Source organism: Sus scrofa, chromosome 13, assembly GCF_000003025.6.
Source record: "Sus scrofa isolate TJ Tabasco breed Duroc chromosome 13, Sscrofa11.1, whole genome shotgun sequence".
Lineage (NCBI taxonomy): Eukaryota > Metazoa > Chordata > Mammalia > Artiodactyla > Suidae > Sus > Sus scrofa.
In genome coordinates, this window is record NC_010455.5 from 137097174 (window position 1) to 137124091 (window position 26918).

Here is a 26918-nt window from a genome sequence, read left to right on the forward strand (position 1 = left end):
AACCGCTGCAGAGGGAAGAGCAGAGACTGTTGCCTGCAGGGGAAAAACAAATCTTCAATAATAATTCATATTGTCATTACCATGTAATGATACATCAATAGAGTCAGAAAAGCCTCATTGCCAGTGAGGCCCCCCCAAGCCCCTGGGTCTGACTGGGGCAGCTTTCTGTACAAGTGCGCAGTAGTTAAGAGGGAGCCCTAGAGGAGTTTCCACTGTGGTGCAATGGGATCTGCCACAGCTAGTGAGCTGGGATGCAAGTTTGATCCCCAGCCTGACAAAGTGGGTTAAAGATCCAGCCGTAGCTGTGGCTTTGGTCACAACTGTGGCTCAGATCTGATCCCTGGCCGGGGAACTCCATATGCTGCAGCAGAGCCAAAAAAAAGAAAAAGAAAATTTGGGAACACGAGCTTTGGGCTGTCCTGGTGTTAATCCCAGCCTCCCCACCCCTTATTAGGGCTGATTTTAGCAGCTGGGTGGGGAGGGCCCCTAGGGTTGGAGTGGGGGGAGGGGTTGTCCCTCTGATGGGTCTGGAGCAGAGCCAGCCCTCTAATGGCGCCCCCTGGTGGTCAGCCTCTCTTGTGTCTGCACCCCTTGCTCCCTAGGAACGCCCAGGAAAGTGCAAATCCTGAGGATGAAGTGGATGAATTTCTGGGTCGTGCCATTGATGCCAGGAGCATCGACAGGCTGCGGTCCGAGCATGTTCGCAAGTTCCTGCTGACCTTCAGGGAGCCTGACTTAGAGAAGAAGGTACAGCCCCCTGGCTGGGAGGGGGCCCCTTGGGCAGAACCAGGACCAAGAGGAGGGGGACAAGGCACCAGAATGGTTCCCTCGCCCGTCTTCATCACAGTGGAAAGGGTTACTTCCTGTCACCTCCATTTCCCCAGCTCTGATACTGCCCTACCTAGGAAATGGGGGTTTTAGGGAGACGTCCTTGGTTGGGAGGGATGAATCCTAATTTCCATTTCCGGAAAATGGGGGTATTTAACACACTTTCCACACAGCGTCCTCATGAGGATTAAACAAATCCTTATGTGTAAAACACATAAAACAGGAGTTCCCGTCATGGTGCAGTGGTTAATGAATCCGACTAGGAACCATGAGGTTGCGGGTTCAGTCCCTGCCCTTGCTCAGTGGGTTAAGGATCTGGCGAGCTGTGGTGTGGGTCGCAGACGTGGCTCGGATCCTGCATTGCTGTGGCTGTTGTGTAGGCTGGCAGCCGTAGCTCTGATTCGACCCCTAGCCTGGTCACCTTCATATGCCGTGGGAGCGGCCCTAGAAAAGGCAAAAAAAACAAAAAACAAAAAACGCATAAAACACTATGTCACATAATGGATGTTCAATAAACATTAATTGCTCTTTGAATTATTAGTATTATTAGTATCTATTATCATTATCATTACCAGTGGACCATCCAGCTGCCGTTGGCACCCTGGAAAGTCCAAGTATTAGAGTTGGAAGGGACAATCAAGAGCTTGTCCCATCTCTCTACATTATGACTGAGAAAGTAAAACTCAGAGTAGCTGCGTGACTTGCTCAAGGCCACCTGGTGAAGTTGTGGCAGAGCTGGAACCAGACCCTGTCCAGGGTCTTTGCTCCATGTCACAGGGTCTCCCTGGTGTTCAGTCAGCATGGGCTCATGTGAACTCATGTCCTGGTCAGATGAGGCACCCCTAACTAGGAGGGTAAAACCATGGGAAGGAACCTCAGTCTGTTTTCTGGCATAAATGGAGCTGACTTGTGGCTCATCCTCTCTGGGTGACTCTGCCAACATGGCCATTCATGCAGCCGATTGGTGTCACAGGAGGAGCTGGGGCTGGGATCGGGACCTCAGATGTGAGTTCTGTGACTCTTAGCCTCTCTGAGCCCAGCTGGCTCAACCATGAAGTAGAAACAGCGGCAGTCCTGTGTCCACTTCCTGGGGCTCCTGTGAGGATGCGAGGTGATAATTGCGGACCCCAGCCCGTGTCCTGGCCTGTAGTTGTGCCCAGGAATGTGGCCCACAATCATTATGAGTTACTCTCATGGTAACTCGGCCTGCAGAGCTGCTGGTTTACACAATTCAACTGCCCTCCCTATAGGTATGGTGAGTGGACTAGTGGCTTGAGAGCTATGGCTAGTGCTGGTTCTTGGCCAGGTCTTCAAGGTCTTGGAGGTGGGCTGGCCCAGGTGTGTCTGGGGTGGAGTGGGCTGCCTGCACCCCCTCACCCTGCCCGTGTCCTCTCAGTACTCCAAGCAGGTGGATGACCGATTCGGTGCCTATGTGGCATGTGCCTCGCTCGTCTTCCTCTTCATCTGCTTTGTCCAGATCACCATTGTGCCCCAGTAAGTACCCATCCCTCCCGGGCTCCCTCCTCTGGCTACAGGGGCCCCAGGAGTGGGAGGGGAGGTCATGTAGGAGAGCAGAGGTGGAAGTCGGGACTGAACTTGCTCCAGGAAGGAAAGAAGTTTCTAACCATGTCCTCAGTGGGACCGGGAAGCCAGGAGTCTGCCTCCTCCTTGACAGGGAGGCCATGTGCTCATTGCAGGTGGAAGACATCTGTCTGGGCACCACCCAGGGCACGGGAGACCCCTTCTCTCCACTTCATCCTCTCATTCCATTTTAACCACTGCTGCCCATCGCATCACCCAAACTATTCACCAGGCTTGTTTCTGCGTGACCTTTGGTTCTTGCAAAAAATCAACACCTCTTCAAAAGATAAGGGTTTTCTTTTCTGGATATTTAAAGAATGGATTTTAGGTTCTGATGGCTTTTCTCAAAGAGGTGTTCTTGAGCTCTCCTGAGGACTGGCTGTATTGCTGAGAGAAGTCTATGGCTTCTGAGGGGACTTCTGAAGCAGGCGGGCTTTTGGAAGTGAAATACTCATTAGGTAGTCAGGCACAGTAGGGCCACACATAAGTGAGGTACTTCATGTATGTATGTGTGTGTGTATGTGTAGATATACATTTTTTACTTTGTATTATACAATATTTCCAATATATTGAAAAGTAAAGCAATTAATATAATTGACACCCACACCCTGGATAGAATAGTTGTTGGTATTTTGCAATTTTTGTTTCATTTTTTTCTGATTTTTAAAGTAAATTTAAGACCCAAGGATATTTTGCCCCTAATGCCTCAGTATATACCTATTTTAAGGGCATTTTGTTTCTTTTCCTTCCTTCCTTCCTTTTCTTTCCTTCCTTCCTTCCTTCTTTCTTTCTTTCTCTTTCTTTTCTAATCACCTCACCCACAACATGTGAAAGTTCCCAGGCCAGGGACTGAATCCAAGCCACAGCTGCAACCTGTGCCACAGCTGGGGCAGTGCTGGATTCTTTAACCCACTGCATCAGGCTAAGGATCAAATCCGCACCTCTGTAGTGAACTGAGCCTCTGCGGTTAGGTTCTTAACACACTATGCCACAGCAGGAGCTCCAGCATGAGGCTCCACGATGCCTCATATACCAAACAAAACTAACACTGGTTCTCTCATCTAATACCAAGTCCATGTTCAAATCTCCCAAATTGCCCCCCCCCCCACCCAAAGGTCTTCTGCTCTTAGTTTATTTATAGCCAGAATATACTCAAGATCCACTGGTTGCGTTTATGTCTCATGAATCTTAACTTCATCTAGCAGATGAGTCCCCTCACCCCAGCACCTTCTGTCTTTCATTTTGAAGTAACGGTAGGCTTCCAGAAAGATCACAAAAGTACCACGGAGGTTTTCTGGACATCCTTCATCTAGTTTCCCTTCTGTTGACAACTTCCATAACTGCAGCGCAGTAGTCAAGATGAGGACATCAGTGCTGCAGTGAGACTATGAATGAATCCACTGACTGTATTCTAACCTCATCAGCATCCCCCCCAAAGGGCCTTTTTTGTTCCAAAGGCTGGACCAGGATCCCACATTGGCTTTATCAGCTGTATCTCCTTAGTCCTCACCAGTCTGTGACACTTCCTCTGCCTTTCCTGATCTTTCATGGCCTTGGCACTTTTGATGAGCCCTGGCTAATGAATGCATAGGCTGTCTCAATTTGGGGGTATCTGATGCTTCCTCGTGGTCAGATTGAGGTTATGCATGTTTGACAAGAATCCCACAGAAATGACGGTATGTCCTTCCCGGTGTATCCAAGAGGTACACAATGACGTTGACATGTCTTACTGCTCAATGACTTTTATTTTAATGGCAATCATTGTTGAAGAGATGGCCCTGCATTTGTGTCTGCTGTGACCCTGTCAGGTGAATACCAGCCGCCAGCTGCTCCCTGGTTATGCAGCTCAGGTCTGTGAGGCCGTGCAGAGCAGGTGGCATGGTGGGCTTTTGCTGGCATAGGACCTGTCTTCAGTATTGAAATGGAGCTCTAGGTATATAAGCAACCTAGACTTACTGTCTTGTTGCAACAGAGTCCCCTTCACCTGGGTGCTTAATCCCGACTCTTTGCTGCTTCCCTTCTCTGCAGCATTGCTTGGGACTGGGTTATCCCACTCCCCTCTCTGCCTGCCGTGGCTTCACTCCCTCCTCTGGCCACATCTCTGAGTTTTTAAGGTATTGACAGAGGTCGTTCTCTGGCCGTCCTCACTCTAGGGAAGCTTTAAAAGCTGCTAGAAAGGTCTGTCTTCCCTCTGAAGAGAGCTCGCTCCCTTGTTTGTTTGTTTAAGGCAGCTAGGTGCTGGCTTCTGGGGGATCCCGGAACAAGGACCCCTTTAGACCAACCTCCCCGGAGGTGTTGCCTGTATCCTCAAGTCTTCCACTTGCCTTTAACCTGCCAGCAGCTTCACATCTCAGGCCGTCTCCCTGGGTCTCAGGCCATCTCACTCCCTGAAAGGGCGGAATACCTGGGGCCTCCTGTGCTGTGTCGGGGCGTGCTGTACTTCAGCCAGCCCCTGCCCCAGGATGGCCACAGCAGGCTCCAGGTGGAAAGTCACTTGCAGTTCTTTTGCCCAAGGCTTCTGGCCTATGGTCTGCCTCCGTGAGGAGGGGCAGTGGGAGATCCTTGCCTTTCTTATGATTGCTGTTGGACTGAGTGGGAACAGGGGAGCACAAATGAAGAAGGACCTCTTGAGGGGCCTAGAAGTGGGGAGGGGACAGGGTTTAGGGACACTGCCCTCCAAAGAGACATGTCACTGCTGTTTCTCAGAGTGGCTGGTTGGGCTGTTGACACATGCATTTCTGTAAACGATGGCCATTTATCAAATCAATTGTCAGCCTTCAGAGTTACTTGTCAAGCCATGAGCAACTACCTGGAGGGAATGACCAGGTGCTTTTTAAAACGAGTCCTTCCAAGCTCAATGAAGTAACTCCTTGGAGAGCGAAGACTTCAGCAAAATATTGGGCAGGGGTCACCTGGCTCTCCATTCGGCTCCCATGTGGGCTTTGGCTCCCCACCCCACCGGAAGGTGCCAGGACTAGCGGGAGGGGCAGGAGCCAGACTGCTGTGGAGGGTCCTGAATCAGTTCACCAGGCTGTGAGTCTGGGCAGGGGCTGCAGGGGAAATGGAGGAGGCAAATTCTGCTTCCTTCTCGGGGCCTCTCCGAGCCCCGAATGCCCCACCTCCTCTCTCCTTCCAGCTCCGTGTTCATGTGGAGCTTCTACTTGACGTGTTTCCTGCTGCTGACCTTGGCGGTGTTTGTGTCTATGATCTACTCCTGCATGAAGGTGAGTCCTGCTGACACCTGAGGCCCAGCCCATTGAGAGGACTCCTCCCAGGAACCTGGGCGTCACCCCTGGGATCAGGGTGCCTGATGCCGGGTCACAGGTCTTGACTGGCATTGGAATCAAGCCAGACTGGTGGGGAGGGGAGGGTGCGGGGAGGGAGGTAGTTTGTTGGGGGAGCCTTATTTTTTATTGGCTGTTTTGATTTGCCTTTGCACACCTCTACAACAAGGAGATACTGTTACTGCCTCTTCCATCTGTCCCCTTGGTGTGGGGTAGGCGGAAGGAAGGGCACCTAGCCCAGTGCCTGGCACAGAGCAGTGGTCAGTAAACATTTGCTGAACAAATGGGAAAGATTGCTCTCGACACCCCTTCCGTGTCCTCATGTGCTCTGGAAACAGCCCTGGAGGGTGCACCATAGAGATGATGGCTTTTTTTTTAATTTTTATTTTTTTGTCTTTTTTGCCATTTCTTGGGCCACTCCCGTGGCATATGGAGGTTCCCAGGCCAGGGGTCGAATCGGAGCTGTAGCTGCTGGCCTATACCACAGCCACAGCAATGTGGGATCCGAGCAGCATCTGCAACCTACACCACAGCTCACGGCAATGCCGGATCCTTAACCCACTGAGCAAGGCCAGAGATCGAACCTGCAACCTCATTCTTCCCAGTCGGATTTGTTAACCACTGAGCCACGACAGGAACTCCAAGATGATGGCTTTTGAGCTGTCTATCAAACAGATGAGAGGGAGACCTAGAGTGGTCCATTGTTTCAGACACAGGTAGTAATAAGGGCATGAGACCCTGTCCTGTGTTTTTTTCCCCGCATCTCCTCTTCGGCATGCTGGGTCGCCATCCAAGCTGTGTCCTTCAAAGGGGCCTGCCCCCAGCCCATTCTGTTGTAGAAATCACTCAGGTCCCCATTTGCCTTGCCCACCAAGCCTTTCCCTCAGTTCCTTCCGTACTGGCTTAAGAATTCCCTGCCCGGGCCAACCTGGCTCCTGAAAGCTCTCTACCCCAACAGGTACAAGCCCTCTCCCACCTCGTCTGTAACCATTTCTCTGCTCCTCCCTGACACACATGTGGGGCCAAGCCCCTGAAGGCTCATGCTCTGCCATCACCTCCTACACACTCTGCAGTGAGCACCGTGTTCACCTTCCTGGGAGATTAGACCTTTGTCACTTCCAAAGTCCCCTTCCTTGCACCACCCTCCAAACAGCGTCCTGCATTAGGCTGTTACCTGTTTAATCACCTAGTGGTTAAGATATTGATGGACTGATTGTCAGAACTGAAGGGACCTTGGAACCATCTGGTTGCTGCAGCCCTGCCCTGAGCAGGTGCAAAGTGGACGCACAGAGAGGGGCAGGGTCGGCCAGGGTCACTTGGCAAGTTGAGCCATGAGCTTCCCAGCATCATAAAGGTTAATCCTGGCCCCCTGCCTCTTCACCAGCTCCTTCTTCAAGGCTCTGACCTCCCTCTTTCCCTGTGTTCAGTCCCTCTTTCCCTCTGGTCTTGCCGTGGTCAAGCTCCCCAGCCTGCTTTTCCCAATGGACAATTCCACTTTCTTCATCTCATGGCTATAAAAGCACACTGTATATTCACAAGAGCCAAAACATGGAAACACCCAAGTGTCCACTAACAGATGAGTGAATAAACAAAAGTAGGGTATCCATATAACGGGATATTATTCTACGATTAAAAGGACTGAGGTTGTGGGAGTTCCTGTCATGGCACAGTGGTTAAGGAATCCAACTAGGAACCATGAGGTTGCAGGTTCAATTCCTGGCCTTGCTCAGTGGGTTAAGGGTCCAGTATTGCCGTGAGCCATGGTGTAGGTCGCAGACGTGTCTTGGATCCCGTGTTGCTATGGCTCTGGTGTAGAACAGTGGCTACAGCTCTGATTTGACCCCTAGCCTGGGAACCTCCATATGCCACGGAGTGGCCCAAGAAATGCCAAAAAGACCAAAAAAAAAAAAAAAAAAAAAGGACTGAGGTTGTGACACTCGCTGCAACATGGATGAACCATGAAGACCTTATGCTAAGTGAAAGAAGCCAGACACAAAAGGACATATAGTGCATGACCCACTTATATGAAATATCTAGAACAGACAAATCCACAGAGACAGAAGGTAGACTAGAGAGTACCAGGGACGGGATGGAGAGGAGAGTTGTTCATTGGTAAAGAGTTTCTGTTTGGAGTGATAGAAGGGCTTTGGAAATAGATAGCCATGATGGTTTCACAGCATCGTGCATGTAATTCATGCCCCTGAATTGTACGCTTAAAAATGGTTAAACTGCAGGCATGGGGTTAGCAGATGCAAACTCTTATATTTAGAATAGATGAGCAGTGAGATCCTACTGTATGGCACAGGGAATGGTGTCCAGTCTCTTAGGATATAAACTGATTGGGGATGATATGAGAAAAAGAAGCGTGTGTGTGTGTGTGTGTGTGGTGTAACTGGGTCACTTTCCTGTACAGCAGAAATTGGCATAATATGGTAAGTCAACTATACTTTAAAAAAGCAAAACAGGAGTTCCCATTGTGGTGCAGCAGAAACAAATCCGACTAGGAACCATGAGGTTACGGGTTCGATCCCTGGCCTTGTTCAGTGGGTTAAGGATCCAGCGTTGCTGTGAGCTGTGGTGTAGGAGCCAGATGCAGCTCAGATCTGGCATTGCTGAGGCTGTGGTATAGGCCAGCAGCTGTAGCTCCAATTCAACCCCTAGCCTGGGAACCTCCATAGGCCTCAGGTGCAGCCCTAAAAAACAAAAATAAATAAATAAATAAAAATAAAAAGACAAAACAAACAAACCAAAAGAAACAAACAAAATTGGTTAAACGGGCAAATTTTGTTATATTTATTTTACCACCATCAACCTAAAAAAAGCATATCATAACTAAAAGGGCTTCTTAAATGTTCTTTTGCTGAAACCCTCAAAAGAATCTTTTTTAGGTTATAAGATGAGGCAAAAAAAATCATTTTTTATTTGTTCATCTGAGACACTTAATTAGCCTACTCAAATCAGAATCAAAGCTGTATGTTGTTGGAGTTCCCTTTATGGCTCAGCGGTTACAAACCGGACTAGGATCCATGAGGATTCGGGTTCAATCCCTGGCCTCTCTCAGTGGGTTGGGCATCCGGTGTTGCCATGAGCTGTGGTGTAGGTCACAGATGTGGCTCAGATCCTGCGTTGCTGAGGCTGTGGCATAGGCCAGCGGCTGTAGCTCTGATTCAGCCCCTATCATGGGTACTTCCATATGCTGCAGGTGCAGCCCTAAAAAGCAAAAAAAACCAAAGAAGAAAAACAAAACAAAAAACTGTATGTTCTTTACAGTTTTTAAACTGGAACCTAGATTTCTCTCTTTTCTGTTAGCTGCTTTGGTAAACCTGAGCTATACTGATTTCATTTGGTTTGAGTTCTCTGATTTTAATGTGTACCTGATGGTGGGGGAGGAGGAGGCGCTGGGGGTGGTGGGGTGGAGAGGAGAGGGCCACCTGACTGGCCATTTTCAGTTAGTTCTTTGGTCTAGTGAGTTCTTTTTGCCACTGTTAGGGGTTATTTATAAAAGTCATTCCTGCCTCCTTGTGTTTATTGAATCTCTCTATTTTGTAATCAATGTCACATTCAATGTGATCAATGTCAGAAGCTTGTTCTCAGTTCCTTCATCCAGCCCAGTGATTCTTCTGACTGCTCTGAGGAGGCCTCAGTGTCCTCAGAGGAGGCGGGTGGAAGGGACCACCCAGCTCCCCACCCCTCTCCACCCCTCCCCCACACCTTTCCACCAGGGAGCCTGCTTCTTCCATCTTGCAGATCTAGAGCTTCTGCATAGACTTTGTTTAGAAAAAAAAGTGCTCTGTGACTTATCAAGCCTGAAACTTGCTGATCTGAGCCAAGATCAAATAGACGCTAATATCCATCTTGGGATGCTCACTGCATTCTTCTTGCACTGCCTCTCACATGCAATTTATCCTCCAGACCCCAACCTGAGCGATTGCTTGTGGTATGAACTCCTCTTCCAGTTAATCATTCTTCTTTCTTCTTTATGCTGTGGATTGACTGCACAGAAAGATGTAAAAGGATCAAGTCCCCCTTTGGGCATCTCTGCCGCAGGGCGGGCTGGCCCTCCTTCCCCGCCACTGCACCTGCAAGGTGGTTGTACCACCTTTTCTGGTATTGCCATGAAGCTGACTGCACTGGAACTCCAGTGTCAGTCCCTGTTTTCCCTGCGAAAAGGTCTGCCAGAACTCAGACATCTTTTATCTTATTTCCACAGTTTCTCAGAAGTCACGGCCAGTGGCTTTCCAATGAGGTCCAGCAGTTCCTGAGTCACCCCCGCCTGGTATAGGCTTCAAAGGTCCACAACCAGGCAGTTCTGTCCGACACGGCCTCTTTCTCTATTTCACTTATTTTGCCATTTCCCCAAAACAACTTGGACTTTCTTTCTCTTTTTTAGTTTGGGGGTTTTGACTTTGGTTTTTGGCCACCCCACGGCATGCAAAAGTTCCCAGGCCAGGGATTGAACCCAAGTCACTGCAGTGACAACATCAGATACTTAATCCACTGAACCACATGGGAACTCCCTGGACTTCTTTTCACACTCAGACAGGTCTCAGATTGGAGGGGCTCTGGACAGTGAGACAGCCCAGGCACCCACCTGAGGCTGGAACCCCTTTGCGATGGCCCTGCCAGGGTGGGCCAGCCCCTGCGGGCTCGCTTACCCCTCCTGGGGACAGCCCCTTCCCTCTTTGGGCTGCTGTGTTCCGTCAGTCTCCCTGTGGCTTCTGCCCCATCATCCCGCAAAGCAGCCCAGGCCCAGTCGTGACAGTGCTGGCACTTCACCGCCACCGCCCATGTGGGTGGAAGAGAGTGGCTCCCTTCCGTCCCCACGCTTGACCTGGGGCCCGCTACCCGTGTTGTGCTCATTAGCGCATTCTCACTCAGAAGGCCAGACTCTGCTTTTGCCTACAGTCTGGGAGTTGGGTACAGACAGGCCCGGAAGGCCCGCTCAGCTGCAGAGCCGTGTGTGTGCTTAAATTTCCTTCATCTTCCAGGCTGCGGGCTCCCTCTTGGTTTGCATCCCACTGACCCGCTGGACCTGATTGTCTGGGCTCCTGGGCAACTGGACCAGAGCTTCCTCAAGGCCCTTATCTGCTCTGTGCTGTCACCACAAAGCCTCCTCTCATCTCCCTGCATCCTGACTGTCACTAGGTCCCACCTTGCCTGCTCTCCTTCCTCCCACGCCCCCCTGACTCCTGCCCACAGCTTCTAAAATGGGGTCTTACTCCGCAACCACCACCTCTCACCTCTGGCCAGCCTCCATCCCGTGAGGACTTCCCACAACTCACCTTTCAGATGGTCAGGGTGATACTTTGTCTACTTAAAGAGGATGTGGAGGAGGCAGATCTTAGGTTCCTCCCATGCCTTTTTTTTTTTTTTTTTTTTTGGCCACACCTTTGGCATGTGGAAGTTCCTGGGCCAGGGATCAAACCCGAGCCACAGCAGCGACCCAAGACCCTGCAGTGACAATGCCAGATCCTTAGCCCACTGTGGCTTTTAAGTCAGGGTATCTAGGGTCCAGAGCCCAGCCGTGCCACCTGGTGCGGCATTTCCCAAGCCTCTGAGGGAAATGGCTTTTATCACATCCACGTTGCAGATGAAGAAAATGAGGCTCTAGCGATGAGATAGCTTTCCCTAGGTCCTGGAGCCGGGAAGTGGTATAGTTGGGATTTCAACCCAGAAGGCTCTTGACTGCAGAGCCCACAACCCTTCCCCCCGGGACACTGCCTTTTGTTCATATGTTTCATTGACCCCGAAAGGCCAGGTGATGACAGCAGTAGTGTGGTACCTGGTTAGTGTCTTCCCGCCTTATTCTGAAGTTTTCATATCTTTTTAAATCTTTTTCTGAAGTAGGAGCCACTGCTTCTTTTATTAGCTCCTTGTCAAAAGTCTGTTTTCTTTTCTTTTTCTTTTTCTTTTTTTGCTGTCACACTTCATCACCTTCTTCCATTCCTGCAATACCCTGCCCCCGCCCCCCATCACAGGCAGGGAACCAGGACCCTGGGAGGTCATCGATTTGCCTGGAGACTTTCAGCGAGGCCAGGATCAAAACTGCCCTTCCCACCCCAGTCACGGTTTATTAATTGTGTCCCCACACCCATTCTTCATGTTGAATTGATCTGAATTCATCAGATTGGGGGTGTACTGGGTTGGAAAATTGGTTCTTTTCCTGAGCTCTGATGGTGAACAGGCAGGCACTGAGCAACTGGTTTGCACAGACACAGCCAGAAAAATGCCCCTCCAGGATCTGCTTGCAGCTATAGAGCAACCCAGCAAGAAGATTGTACTCCAGGTGCAGAATTTTATCGTCCACGCCAGGGTCAGTCAAGGTGAGATTTAGGGTCAACATACAGGTGAACTTTTTGTTACAGGAGATGAGATACTATATAAACCATTACCACGGAAGGATGTCAAACCTTCTGGAGACCTCCGAAAAGCAGCAATTCCTGGGTTCCCGCTGAGGTTTTCAGTCAAGAGCAGCTCTTTTGAAAAGATGACAAGGGAAATCAGTTTGTAGCAAGCCAGTGCATTGAGGTTGTTCTTCATTGGATGTTGGAGCTGTAGTCCAGGTTGCATTTTGTTTAATTACCTGCAGTTGTTCTCCTGGCCTCTGGGTGGCCCCAGTGGGACTCCTGGTCCCACGTTCACCAGAAATCCAGAGCCACTATACTGTTCCCCCCAACCCCTTCTGTAAAAGCTTTAGCATCTACTCCTAACTTTTGTCTAAATCAGTCATTACACTGGTGATTGCAAAATGGTGAAAGAAGCCATTCAATTGATAGGGTGATCAGAACTGAAATGGCTTAGCAACATGGGAGGGGGGTGGTGAAATAGCAACATTTTAAGCAGACAAAGATTAGAGACCATTTGTCATACCGTATCAGAGTAAGATCCTCATGCCAGTGCCAAACGCTTTCTGCCACTGTGAAGCCAAAAATTCCTTTAATGGGAAATAAGGCCTTTTGGTCTTACTGGCACCATAGCTCTTTAAAATGCAAATATTAACTAAATTTTCTGTTGGATTTAGCAGCTTACAGAGCACTTTCAAATGCATCATTTCAGTGGGTCTTCATACCCACTGTGGGAGGTAGTTATTCCCTGTCTAGTGATAAAGAAAAATGAGTCTGAGTGCCCTTAATGCCCTCCCCTGGATCACACAGTAAGAGCCTGAGCAGGATTTTTTAAATGAGCACTTCATTGAAAAATAATTCATGTACCATAAAATTTGTCTTTATAAAAGTCATGAAGTTATAATTCAGTCATTTTGAGTATATTCAGAAAGTTCTGAAACTATTACCACTACCTAATTCCAGAGAGTTATCATGATCCCCAAAAGAAACTCCATACCTATCAGCAGTCACTCCTGATTCTGTTTTCTGTAGCTCCTGGTAACCGCAGATCTACTTCCTATCTCTAGGAATTTGCCTATTCTGGACATTTCACATAAAAACAGAATCATAAGGAGTTCCCGTCATGGACAGCAGAAACAAATCCAACTAAAAACCATGAGCTTGCGGGTTCAATGCCTGGCCTCGCTCAATGGGTTAAGGATCTGGCATTGCTGTGAGCTGTGGTGTAGGTCGCAGACGTGGCTTGGATCTGGCGTGGCTGTGGCTGTGGCATAGGCCGGCAGCTGTAGGTCCGATTTGACCCCTAGCCTGGAAACCTCTGTGTGCCAGGTGTGGCCCTAAAAAGACAAAAGACAAAAAAAAAAAAAAAAAAAAAAAGAATCACGTGTGGCCTTTTGAGATTGGCTTCTTTGACTTAGCATATTTCAAGGTCCATTCACCTAACAGCACTCTGTTCTTTTTTATGGCCAAATAACATTCCATTATTATTTGGCCATTACTATTATTATCCATTATTATTATCTGCCAGCCTAAGCCAGAGCCACAGCAACACCAGATCCGAGCCACTTCTGTGACCTACACCACAGCTCACGGCAACGCCAGATCCTTAACCCGCTGAGCAAGGCCAGGGATTGAACCAGCAACCTCATGGTTCCTAGTCAGATTTGTTTCCACTGTGCCACAATGGGAACTCCGATTTCCTGTCTTTTTGATTTGCACTTCCCTGATGACTAATGATGTCAGATATCTTTGCCATGTGCTTATTGGACAGTTGTATAGATTCTTTGGGGAAATGTCTATTCAAATCATTCGCCCATTTTTATTTTTTTTTTTAATTTTTTATTTATTTATTTATTTTTTTTGTCTTTTTGTCTTTTGTTGTTGTTGCTATTTCTTGGGCCGCTCCCGCGGCATATGGAGGTTCCCAGGCTAGGGGTTGAATTGGAGCTGTAGCCACCGGCCTACGCCAGAGCCACAGCAACGCGGGATCCGAGCCGCGTCTGCAACCTACACCAGAGCTCACGGCAACGCCAGATCGTTAACCCACTGAGCAAGGGCAGGGACCGAACCCGCATCCTCATGGTTCCTAGTCGGATTCATTAACCACTGCGCCACGACGGGAACTCCTTTTTTTTTTTTTTTTTTTTTTTTTTTTTTTTTTGTCTTTTTGTCTTTTGTTGTTGCTATTTCTTGAATTCGCCCATTTTTAAATTGAGCTATTTGTCTTATTGTTAAGTTGTAAGAGTTCTTTGTTTATTCTAGTTACAAGATCTTTATTAGATATGTGTTTAGCAACAATTTTCTCTCCTTCTGTGAGTTGTCTTTTCACTTTCTTTTTTTTAATAATCATTTTTTAAAGTATGGCAAGATACACATAATATGAAATTTTCCATTGTAATTATTTTTAAGTCTGCAGTTCAGTGGCATTAAAAACATTCATATTGTTGGGCAACCAGCACCCCTGTCTATCTCCAGAACTTTTTTCTCTTCCCAAACTGAAACTTTATACCCATTAAACAATAACTTCCCATCCTGCCTTCACCCCCTGGCAACCACCGTTCTGCTTGTAAGCAGAGTAAAACCAAACCTCAGATCCTTCGCAGTTCTTGACACTTAAGATAGTGCTCAGCCTTTGGTCTTAATAAGTTAGCTTGGAGCTTTTTCATGGGTGCAGGCAGAAGTCACATGACTCCTGGCAGAAGTCAGCGACAAGAGACTCTATTGCTCTCAGCATGCAGAGCAAGCAGCAGAGGTATGAGCATATTTGTGTTGATTCCCTAAAGTCCCCTGTGGGAAGCCAGATGGGCCCATGTAGACCCCCTGCCTCTAGTGAGTTTGGGTCACAGCTGAGGAACACTGGACCAAGGACCTGGCACTTGCTAGCCTTAATCACTATAGCGCACAAACCAGCCCTTGCCACACTGGGAAGGAGCAGTCACGCAGTGGTCACACTTGTCCCCTTGCCTGTTTAGCTGTCTCTGTGACCAGCTGTAGAAACTCCCAGTATCAGAGGGTGGTTAAGCCTTGCAGCCTAGCATCCTCAGCCAGAATGTGTAGGTGTGCTCAGGGTCACACAGGAAAAGCCACCCCTAGAACCCAGGCATCCATGCTCTGCTCCAGTGGCTTTTCCATCACCTTCCTCTGCCTCAGGGGTTTCCATATGATACCTGCCATGCTTACAACATATCAGCCTCACCAGGAGGCATTCAGGTGGGTAGAATGGGGAAGCCCAAATCCACCACTTTGTCCCACTAGGTTTGCCAGCTTCTTTTTCAGTTAAGATTGATTGGGAGATGAAGAGGACATGGTGGCCAAGGTCAATTGCATCGGGTTTGGTAGGCCAATCATTTAATTACCAACACTGCAGTGGGCCTATGAGTGGACATATAGTTTGTCCAGCTGAAGGAAACAGAGGGAGGGTAGGTGAGGGGAAAGAGCATCCTACTGAAAATGGCTCACTTAATTCACAGGTGCAGAGCCCCGCCCTCTGCTCCCACGCTGCTCCACCCCCATCCACACACCCATCCCCTTCCTCCAGGCAGCAGGTTCCCTCCCAGTCCTCAGACCCACAGCTCACTCCTAAGCCTTCTTGACCCTCCCTGGGAAAGTTCTGGGCCCCTCCATGACTCCTCCACTGCCTCCTCCTGCCCCTCCCTGATTGTGGCTCCCAGTGGCCCAGCATTCCCACCGGTGGGTACCAGTGCTTTTTCCTCTGCTTTCCTGTGGGGGTGAAGGTAGCATCTTTCCTTTCGTCCTGTCTCTCTCACCTGTGAGCTCCCCAGGTGGTCCCATTCCCGGTCAGCTGCAGAACCTGGGCTATTGTTCCGGAAGCAGGGGTGCAATGCTGTGGAGATGGAGCCTTGCACGCAGGGAGGCGGGTCAGGAAAGCCTCTGCTGAACTGCTGACCAGACAACGGGGGACGAGGGCTGGTTCCACTGAGCTCCTCTGGCATGTGTGGAGCCCCCACCGAATTGTTTCATCTCCCCTCCTCCCTCTGCCCTGAGACAGCTTTTCCCGGCCCCGCTGCAGACCCTCTCCAGGAAGATCGTGCGGTCCAAGATGAACAGCACCCTGGTGGGCGTGTTCGCCATCACCCTGGTGTTCCTGTCGGCTTTTGTGAACATGGTAGGAGGCTCCACCTCCCTGACGTCTCCCTGGCCCCTTGGCTGAAACCCAGGGGAGTCCTATGCCCCACACGCACGGACCAGGGGGAGACTCCCCCCCCGCCCCGCCCCCAGGCCCGACGTTCTCCCTCCCCAGAAATTCTTCTTTGGGTCTCGCCTCCGGTCGGGGATCAGATTTAGCTTCTAAAGCCTCTCATGCAGGCTCTAGTTCTCCCTCCCAAGGCTGAAGGAGCCATGAAGACCCAGGGAAGTTCACCCCAGGGAAGGTTTACGAGCCCCGCCCTAGACAGTGTAGCTGGTTCCTCACCCTCTTCCAGGCGCCTCTCCTGTCCTGGTCACTGTTGGGCTGCATCTGGGACAGCGTAGCGATGGACACCCTCTGCCCTGTGGAGATGGGCTGGCCCGGCCTGGCCCCATGGGCTGACCCTCTTCTTCCCCCTAGTTCACGTGCAACTCCAAGGACCTATTCAGCTGCCTGGCGGAGGAGCACAACGTCAGCACCAGCCAGATCAACGCGTGCCACGTGGTGGAGTCAGCCTTCAACTACAGCCTGGGTGATGAGCAGGGCTTCTGCGGCAGCCCCTGGCCCAACTGCAACTTCCCCGAGGTACTGGGCAGGGAGGGGCTGGATGCAGGCGGACACCCCCCCACACACACACCCCTCTCTGCCCTCGACTGTTCTGAGCGAGTCTTGAGGGCTCTCAAGCTCACTGCCATCCCAGAGACCTTCTTCTCTCTGAGGTCTTTATCATGTCATATGCCAGACACCCGTGAGTGAGGCCAGCCTCCTCAGGATAACAGTGATGACACAAATAGCATAGCTGTTGTTTATATGGTTCTTACATGTGTCAGACACTGCGTTAAGTGCTTCAGTATATTTACTCATTTAAGTCTCACAACAACCCTATGACATAAATACTATTATTATCTCCTTTATAGAGATGAAATTGAGGCACAGAGAGTTTAAATAACTTGCCTACGGTCACACAGCTAGTAAGTGGCAGATCCAGAGTTCCCACCCAGGTCATCTGGTTCCAGAGTTCTCACTCTTAACTTGTAGGCAGAGCTATTTCTGGACCTTCAGCCTCAGCAGCATACCCGTCCTGCCTCAGGAGGACCTGTCTGACCCCCCTGGCTTGGGTCAGAGAGCAGAGGGGAGCAAAGGGAACCTAAACTCAAACCAGTACTGCCACCAAGTTCACCCATTCAAAGCAAACAGTTCAGGAGTTCTCATCATAGTACAGCAGAAAGGAATCTGACTAGGAACCATGAGGTTGTGGGTTCAATCCCTGGCCTCACTCAGTGGGTTAAGGATCTGGCGTTGCTGTAAGCTGTGGTGTAAGTTGCAGATGCTTCTTGGATCTAATGTTGCTATGGCTGTGGTGTAGGCCGGCAGCTACAGTTCTGATTAGACCCCTAGCCTGGGAACTTCCATATGCTGCAGGCGCGACCCTAAAAAAAAAGACAAAGTGAACAACTCAGGAGCATTTAGTATATTCACAAATGTGTGCGGCCATCATCATAATCTAATCTTAGACCTTTCCATCACCCCCCCCCAAAGAAATCATGTACCTACAGGTTATTGGGTTTAAGAAATAGTACCAAGAACCCTTAGAGTGCAGCCAGCATGCATTAGACGCCTGTGGCATGCCAGATGCTTCCTTGGAGAACAGTTTTCCAGGGAGCAGCAGGGCCAGGCTTCTGGCCCAGGGTATCCGCTCTGGGCACTGAGTGATTTGCACACCACAGCTCCCTAAGGGGGCTCACATGAAACCTATAAGATGATGGCAGGTTTTGCTCTTTTCTGGGGAGAGGGCACATGCTTTCATCCAACCCCAAAGCACCAATGAGTCAGAACAAGGGTCCAGAACGGCAGTGAGGGCCCTGTGGGCAGTGACAGCGCCAGCCTCCCTCCCGAGCCCCAGGGAAGGGGCCTGATCCAACATTTCTCCTCCACCTGGCCCTGGACCCTGGCTGGGCACTCCCTGGGCCCCGGGCAGCCACACTCCAGCAGCAGACCCAGCAGATAGGGCAGGCACCTGCCCTCCACTCCCACCTCCGTTTCCTCTCCCATGTGGCCTTGAGAGCCCACAGGAGCTGCTGCCTATGGGCTGTTTGCTGAGAAGAAGAGGCTGGTTTGTTCCGTGGCGCTGTCCCATGGGAGAGTGAAGGAGTAACGCAGTGGTGGCTGGCCTGTTCAGGTCCCTCGTTGGCAATGGATGGTTGGGCCCAGTTCGACCAGTTTCAGGCTGCAGATCCCAGGCCCTGCCAGCTCCAGACCTCACAGGCCGACCCCACCCCACAAGTGTTGTACTGATTCAGCAGCTTCTCACAGTCCCCGAGGGGGGCCTCAGTGTTAAGCTTTGGCCTCCTGGATGTCTGGGCTCAGGGTCTGAATGGGAATCCAGGCTGGCTCTGAGTCCCCTTCCCCATCCCCCAAGGATGGGATTATTATCCTTGGGGCTGATGGAGCTGCTGTGTCCTCCCTACTCCTGCCTCTGCCTGCTTCCTGCTGGTGAGCCGAGGGTGGTCTCCCCCGTTTCAATTATCCGGGGCCTCTGCAGGCCCTCTTTGGGTTCTTAAAGGCCTAGGGAGGCAGAAGGTCCAACCTAGGGGCTGCCCCCACTGCCAGCCACAAATACTTGGCCTCCAGCCCCGGGCAGAGGGAGAGAACAATGAGTCGCAATGCCTGACACAGAAACAATGGTGCTAAGTTTAAAAGAGAGAACAAAGTAAGAGATGTTGATGTGGGGAGTTCTTGTTGTGGTGCAGTGGAAACGAACCCAACTAGGAACCATGAGGTTGTAGGTTTGATCCCTGGCCTTGTTCTGTGGGTTATGGATGTGGCATTGCCGTGAGCTGTGCTATAGTTCGGATTTGGCGTTGTTGTGGCTGTAGCCTAAGCCAGTGGTTACAGCTCTGATTTTACCCCTAGCCTGGCAACCTCCATATGCCACAGGTGCAGCCCTAAAAAGCAAAAAAAAAAAAAAAAGAATAGATGCTGGTGTGTCTGGGATTAGCATCTGTTATCAGGGGATAACAGAGCAGAAGGGGAACTCTGAGGCCACCTGGTTCAGCCCCTTGTTTATCAGAGAAAGAAGCTGAGGCTCTGAGACCAGAAGGGATCTCTCCAAAGCACAGGGAGGGCCGCAATCCCTCATCTGAAACCTTCCGAGTCAGAGAGGTTTTGGACTTTGGAATTTTCCAGCTTTTTAAAATGTTACCTCAAATTAAAAAAAAATTTAAAAAAAACTAAATGTTACCTCACACTCCAGTGGAGTCTGGGAAGCACTTGATAATGAAATGCAGAAATATTTCTGCAGCAAAATGTATACCTAGTCTCAGGAAGCAGGATACAGGTGATAATTCACATCACACGAGTAGGTCAGTTTTGCCACCAAATAAAGGTCAGTTCAGATGTTGCCACCATGTCAGTTATGAAAACACTTTCAATTTTCAGTTCTTTGGATTTAAAGGTGCAGATCAGGGGCTGGGGCCTGTGCTCCCACAGTTATGGAAGGCACCAGGCACTGTGCCAGGGGGCTTCTTGTTGTGTAATTGTCACAGTAAGCCCATGAGAGAGGAGGCTTTGCATGTGCAGAAACTGAAGCTTAGAGAGGTTGAATGAATGGCCTAAATCATACAAACAGTCCCTGATGAATCAGGGCTGAAACTCAAGTCTGCCTGAGCCTGGAGCCCCGCTCTAACCATTGGGCCCTACTGCTGGCACTGGCCACTCAGCCTGGAGACCCATCTCCTGGTTCCTTCCCAGGGCCCTTCACAGCACAGTGCAATGTTACATGAGGGAAGCATCCCTAGACCTGCATCAGTTCAGGCTGGAGGCGGCAGGGGGCCTGGGGTGGGCGGGGCCCGGGGCGGGGCTGCGGGAGGGCGGGGCCTGGGGCGCTGAAGCAACTGCCCTCTCTCCGCAGTACTTCACTTACAGCGTGCTGCTCTGCCTGCTGGCCTGCTCCGTGTTCCTGCAGATCAGCTGCATCGGGAAGCTGGTGCTCATGCTGGCCATTGAGCTCATCTATGTGCTCATCGTCGAGGTGCCCGGTGTCACGCTCTTTGACAATGCTGACTTGCTGGTCACCGCCAACGCCATGTAGGTGGCACACACCTCGCTCCTTGCACGGGGTCGGGGGTGGGGGGCATTGCAGAGAGGCAGGAAGAGTGGGAGGCTGGGGTCCTGCGCCGCTAGGGGCTTGCCAGGGGAGGGCGCTGTTGCTCCCAGCTCTGAGCACCTGGGCAAATCAGTACAATGTCTAATTTCCCTCCTTCCTTTCCTCAGTGGTGGGAGTGACCTCAGGGCTACTAGAGCCCCTGTCCTCTGTGTCCAGTTTCCTACTCCATCCTGACCTCAGGCCTCAGCGAATTATTCCTCATCTGTCCAAGGCAACCTCTGATGAGCTATTTTTGCCTAACCACCCTTGTGCCTTAGGCCCAGAGGGGTCACAGTCAAACAGAGCTGGAAAGCAAGGTGTATGGGAGCAGAGGAACAGCCTTTGTTGTTCATGGGCTCTGGTACCGTTTTGAGCCAGGCACTTGGACACACATTATCCCTTTCATCCTCATAGCAATTTAGCAAAGTAAGCAGGGCCACCATGGACGGTTGAGTAGTTTGTGCACTGCTCAAAGGCTCCTGGCTATGATGGTGAGCAGTTAAGTCCCACAGCCAGGAGGTGGCATGGGGGTGGTGCCCCAGGCTATCAGGCTGGCAGTCAGCCTGGTCTTATAATTACAGATGTTAGATTCCCTAGGGAGGTGGCTCCTTGAAGGGAAAGAGCTCTGGTTTGGGGTTCAGTCGAGTTTGAATCTCAGCCTCAGACACATTTGGCTATTTTTCCTGAACCTCATTATTTTTTTCCCAACACAATGGAAATAATAATACTCATTGTAGTAAAGTGTATATCAAGTGCCTAGTTCCCTTTTCTTCCCATTCCCACCCCCCTCCACACGCACACACACACCAAGAAGTGCAAAACATGTGAGTGACAGGCCTGTGCTCTGAAAAAACGCGACAAACAGTGCTTTCTCTGAGTTGGATGAAAAGATCCATTCATCCATCTATTGATTTATTCCAAAATACTTCTCGAGGGCCCACCCCGTTCCAGGCAGTGGAGGTATAGTCATGGATAAAACAGGCAAGAACCAGAAATGGTCTTTGTGTGCAGAGAGTGTCACCTGAGCAAATGAAGATGTAGTGAAGGATCTATGTCAGAGGCAAGGAAGGACTTCTCGGTAGCTGTGCGAGCCGTGGGCAGATGACAGAGAGACACTGTGGCATCGGGAGTGGGGCATCCTGCAGCCCTGGAGGGACAGGAGAGGGAAGAGGTCAACTCTTCTCCCCGTGGATCAGGGTGGGACAGGGAGCTTTGCCTCCTCCTTCCCACCCACCCCACCCTTCCCCACAGCCCCTCCACTCCTCCTGCTGAAGAAGCAGCAGAGGATGAAGGTCTTTGCTGGCTTGGGAGACCCTGGCATGGCTCTAAGGCAGCTCTGTCCACTAGACAAATCATGCAAGCCACAGCTGTCATTTAAAATTTCCTAGAAGCTCTGAAGTTCCCTTGGTGGCTCAGCGGTTAATGAACCCCACTAGGATCCATGAGGATGCGGCCTTGCTCAGTGGGTTACGGAGCCGGTGTTGTCATGAGCTGTGACATAGGTCACAGACACAGCTTGGATCCTGAGTTGCTGTGGCTGTGGTGTAGTCTGGCAGCTGTAGCTCTGATGTGACCCCTATCCTGGGAACCTCCATATGCCACGGGTACGGCCCCCTCCCCAAAAAAAGCAAATAAAATTTTCTGGAAGCTCTATTAAAAAGGCAAAGCATGCAACTAATTTTAATATTTGTATTTAACCAATAAATTCAACATATTATTTTCATAGGTAGTCAGTTTTAAACTACTAATGAAATATTTGACATTTTTTCCATACTAATTCTTTGCTAGTATATCTAGTTGATACTTATAGCACACTCTCACCTGTACTACCCACATTTTAAGCTCCGTGGCCACACAGGGCTGGTAGTTACCATACTGGACAGTGCAGGTATAGTGTTTCTCCCGCCGGGGTGGCATCAACTGGCTGTGGTGGGAGAGGGGACAGGCTTCTGCCCAGGTGGGTATGCTGGGGGACCCCAGGGTCCCAGGTAAGGGCTAAGTGATTTGGGGTCATGGTGACTAGATGCTATCTGGGGTCGGGTCCTGCAAGCCTCCCATCCTGAAAGTGCCCTAGGATGGAGAAGAGGGAATGCCGGGGCAGGGGGCGAAGGAGCAACAGTCGTGGGGGGCAGAAGTATTAGGTGTGGGAAGCAGAGCTGGGCAGGGGGCATGGTGGGGGTTGGTAGCAGAGCAGGAGGCGGTGAGGGCAGAGGCTGCCAATGCAGAGAGCGGCCCTGAACAGCTTTCCCCAACTCCTGTTCACAGAGACTTCAACAACAACGGGACCTCCCAGTGGTGAGTGGAAGCTCCTTCTCCAAGTTCTCTGAAAGGGGCCCTGCCTGCTTTTGGCACTGAGCAGCCACAGGCCACCAGCCCAGCAGAGAAGGCAGGGGTGCCCAGGTGGGAGGGGGCCTTGGTGGCAAGGCGGGAGGTAGAGGAGGACACCCTCCCCTCCCTGGCTACCAAGGGGGCCTCACTAGGTTGACACCCTTCGTCTGTGATCCTACCACCTCCAGAGGATCTCCAGACACGGTGGCCAGGGTCCTCAGAACCCTCATGTCATTCCATAGCTTGTCTTAGAGCATTTAGCTTCAAGCTCCTCCCCAGGGGCAGGTATGAGGCTCCAGGCACAGGAGGACAGGTACCCCTCTGCCCCCGAAAGGTGGAGCAGAGGCAAGGCCTGCAGGGTGAGGGTTAGGCCTGGCCTTGGGGCTGTAGTTGGGCAGGGAGTCTATGCAGCCTTCTTTACTGGGACAGGAGCAGAGTTTGGGACTGCTGCTTTTGTTAAGGGTATGAGCAATGTCAACAGAAATACGAAAATAACAGCTACCAGTTTTGGCGTTTGTCAGATACTGTACAAGGAGTCTGCCCACGGTATCTCTAATGCTTACCACAATCTGGAAATGTGGCTATTGTTATCCCATTTTGAAGATTAGGTAACTAAGGTTCAGAGGGTTAAGAGACTTGCCCAGAGTTGCCCAGAGACAGGCAGTATGGCCTGCCTGGCTGCCTTATAACAACCCCTGTCTTGTCAACTGAGAAATACCTGGATGTCCACGCTGTCTTTTACAAGGGCCTTGTTTGTCCCCTGTTGTGACCAGAGGGAGGCTCCCCAGGGATGAGGGCGAGTAAGCCATCGGGAGAAGAATAATAGCTGCTGAGCTGCAGGGTGAGCAGGGGCTGCCCGCCAAGGAGCCGACCTGGAGGGGGTACAGCTCAGGCACAGTCAGAGTAGGAGAAGGGGGAGCTGGAGTGGGAGGGAGAACAAAATGCCTGAGAGGGCCTCAGAGCCTGGCATAACGTGCCGGGGTGTCCACCTCCTGCCTGCAGCCCTGAGCACCCGACCAAGGTGGCACTGAAGGTGGCAACACCCATCATCATCTCGGTCTTTGTGCTGGCCCTGTACCTGCATGCCCAGCAGGTGGAGTCCACCGCCCGCCTGGACTTCCTCTGGAAACTGCAGGTGGGTGGCCCGGGGCTGGGGCGGGGGCAGGGGAGACGCTTAGTGACTGAGCAGCTCCCCACCTGGGCTGGGCTGGACCTCTGTTCTGCACTGACGCTGTGTCCTGCTCAGGCCTCATCCCCCTGACTGGTGCCCCATGCGTGTCTCAGCACGTCTGCTCCCCACTCTCTAGGGCCAAGAGGGCAAACCCAGGGCGGCTCCAGACAGATCCACCCTCCGTGGTGCTGGGACTCGGATGGCCTTCAAGGATGTGCTCTCAAGTCACAGAGCGTGTACATCCAGATGCTGGGAGAGGGGAGGCACGGCAGGCCCGGTTTGTGGTGGGGACAAGATGGGGTCAGGAGGGCAGGGGGAGACAAGAGTGGCAGAGGAGAGGAGGGAAGTAGGAGCACGTGGTCCTGGGCTTCCACAGGCCTTAGTGCAGGAGCTGGCACCAGAGACTTCTGAACAGGGCTCGATGTGACCGGAACTGGGCTTGAAGACTCCTCCTGGGGAAAATGGATGGGAGGGGCATTGAAGTGTCTTGACAAAAAGTCCAGCCAAGTGGCCCAGGCAGTGGGTGCTGGGTGCCCAGATGGGGCTGAAACCAGCCCGCACCCTGCTCTCCAGGTTCCCTGCCCTGAGCCCTGATTGTGTCCACCTGGAGAAGGAGCTGCTGCTGGGCCCCACACGGGGTGCTCCAGGTGCTAGTGGCACCACTGTGACCCCTCAGGACCTGCAGGACCACCTCAGGGTGCAAGAGAGGGCACCCAAGGGCACCCGCCATGAGAAAGCCCTGTCTTAGATGGGAGTCGGGGTGGGGCTCAGACTGGAATTCCAGTCCAGCCCCTTGGGGGGTGTAGCTTAGCCCAGCCTTGCCTCCCTTGGCCTGGCCCCTGTGTGCAGACTGCTTCTCTAGCTCATCAGCCGCTTGCTCAGGCCTCCTCCACCCTCAGCTTCTTCGTAACATTGAGATTAAAGTCTTCAGGCTGAGGCAGGAGGCCCTGGATTTTCGCTGGATGCTGACTGAAGATGTGGGCATCTGGCTGCCCCTGCTGTTGGGTGTTTGGCATGAGGTCTGGCTGAGGCACCTGCTAAAGCCTGTGGTGGGGATGCCCTGAGGTTGGGGTAGCATATTTTCCACGTGGAGTACCCCTCCTAAGCCCTAGCTATAGAGGGGCCTCAGGGGAGCCAGAGTGAGGCTGCACCTTCTCAGAGCCTCCTCCTGGCTCGCCCACACCCCTCCCCTTGGGGAAGCTCCCAGGAGGCCCCAGCTCTCTCCTGGGGGCTGACCAGGCTCCATGGGGCCAGGGACCAGTGTCCCTCCACGCCTCTGCTCACAGCCCCACCTCCCCCGTGAGCCTCTGAGAAGCCCCTCTCAGGATGGTTGCTGTCCTGTAACTCAGTTGTGTTGTGAAGACCCAGAGACCGGTGGAAGGCAGGGAAGTGAGCCCATCACTCCGCCTCTTTGTGGCCGCAGCCCCTTTGCCCTCACCTCGTGGCCTTGTCCAGCTCCTGAGTGCACAGAGTCAAACTGAGGCTGCCTGCCAGGCAGAGCAGCACAGCCTGGAGCTTCCCTACAGGCAACAGCAGCTTCCCCGCAGCCCGGAAGACATGGATGCGCCACCAGGCGGGCACCTGTCTCTCCCAGCTCCCAGCCTCAGTGAACCTCCCAGGCCAGAAATAGCCAGGGCTGCAGGGTCTCTGCTGCAGGAAGGGGTGCACTGAGGATGAGGACAAGATCTTCTCCAGATCCCTTGGTTTGAGCCCTTGACGCAACTCGCAAAGCATTCCCGTTGCCTCCCCCAGCCTGGACACCCGAGGCCACGTGGGGAGGTTTGGACCCAGTTGTCACTGTCAGTCACCCCCCGCGGCGTCTTCAGCCCCAAGAACCACTTGTCTCATTCATGTGTCTCTCCACATGTGGCTGCGGAAACAAGCTATTTTCACTCCTTTATCTTTCTTCCCTGACTTCCTACCTCACACCCACGTACCCCACCCCGCTTTGTGTCTTCTTTTATGGGAGGACATTTTTAAAAGATAATTTTAAACTTCCAGAAAAGTTAAAGTACAGTGTCAGGGGCTCCAGCAGTCCCTTCACCAGATTCCCCAACCACATTTCTGCATTTGCCCAATCCCCCTCCCCTCTCTTTTCTAACGGGATGCCCCATCACTCCCTAAATTCTCCAGCGTCTACCCCCCAAAAGCACGGCATTAGCCCCGTGCACACTCCCAGTCAGGGGTCAGTTCCATCTACCCACAGAGCCTCTTCTTGGCTTGTCAGCTGTCCCAGTTCTGGCCCACAATCATGTCCAGGTACCATGTGCATTTAGTTGTTAGGTCTCCTCACTTTGCCTCTTGGTCTTTACTGTCTTAAGGAGGGTCTAGGACCCTCCATCTAGGGCCCTTCATGTTTCCCATGTCCAGACCCAGGCCACACCTTCTTGGAGTCTCACTGTGGAAATGACCCTGTGTCCTCAGAACATCACTGTGGGAACTCCTCTGTGTTGGCCTGTCCCACCCCTGGTGATGGTCACCTGGACCTGCTCAAGTGGGTGTCTGCCAGATTTCATCACTGTTGGGTCCCTATCTTCCCTTCTGCACCCAGGTAGCATGTTGTACAAAGATACTCTGATGTTTCACCAGTATTCTGATCCTCAGCAGACCCCACCCACCCGCTCAGCATCCATTGCTGCCTCCTGCCTGCCAGGTACGGGTGACCTATGTCTGTATTCCTCCTGCATTTGTTAACCGGTGTTCTCTAGGAAGCCAGAGCTCTCCTCTCCCTCTTACCTGTGTATTCATTTATCTACATCAACAAGGATTCAGAGATTCTTATTGAATGCAGTGGGGTTCACTCTGCTCTCCTTATGATTTAATTGTCCTGGCCTTGGTCAGTGTAAGTGTATTCAGGTTGGTGTCTGTGTTCTTTGAAAAGTCTCCACCATTCTTTTTCCTTTTCTATTCTTTCCTTTCCTTTCCTTTCTTCTTTCTTTCTTTCTTTCTTTCTTTCTTTCTTTCTTTCTTTCTTTCTTTCTTTCTTTCCTTCTCCTCTGTCTTTTATCTTTTTAGGGCCGCACCTGTGGCGTACGGACATTCCCAGGCTAGGGGTAGAATTGGAGCTGTAGCTGCCGGCCTGCACCACAGC

The 26918-nt window shown here is 51.4% G+C and overlaps 1 protein-coding gene across 3 annotated transcripts in view; it reads left to right on the forward strand.

Annotated features, from left to right (window-relative positions):
- Positions 1-26918, forward strand: part of ADCY5 (adenylate cyclase 5) — a 168050-nt gene that overhangs the window by 131428 nt on the left and 9704 nt on the right. For 2 of the 3 annotated variants that reach the window (XM_021070244.1, XM_021070242.1), the window contains exons 10-17: positions 603-747; positions 2225-2322; positions 5546-5633; positions 16047-16163; positions 16605-16769; positions 20095-20270; positions 22594-22623; positions 23659-23791. In XM_021070244.1, coding sequence (XP_020925903.1) covers positions 603-747; positions 2225-2322; positions 5546-5633; positions 16047-16163; positions 16605-16769; positions 20095-20270; positions 22594-22623; positions 23659-23791 — 952 coding nt within the window. The remainder of the gene's footprint in view (positions 1-602; positions 748-2224; positions 2323-5545; positions 5634-16046; positions 16164-16604; positions 16770-20094; positions 20271-22593; positions 22624-23658; positions 23792-26918) is intronic. The other variant, XM_021070243.1, reaches the window with a different exon arrangement.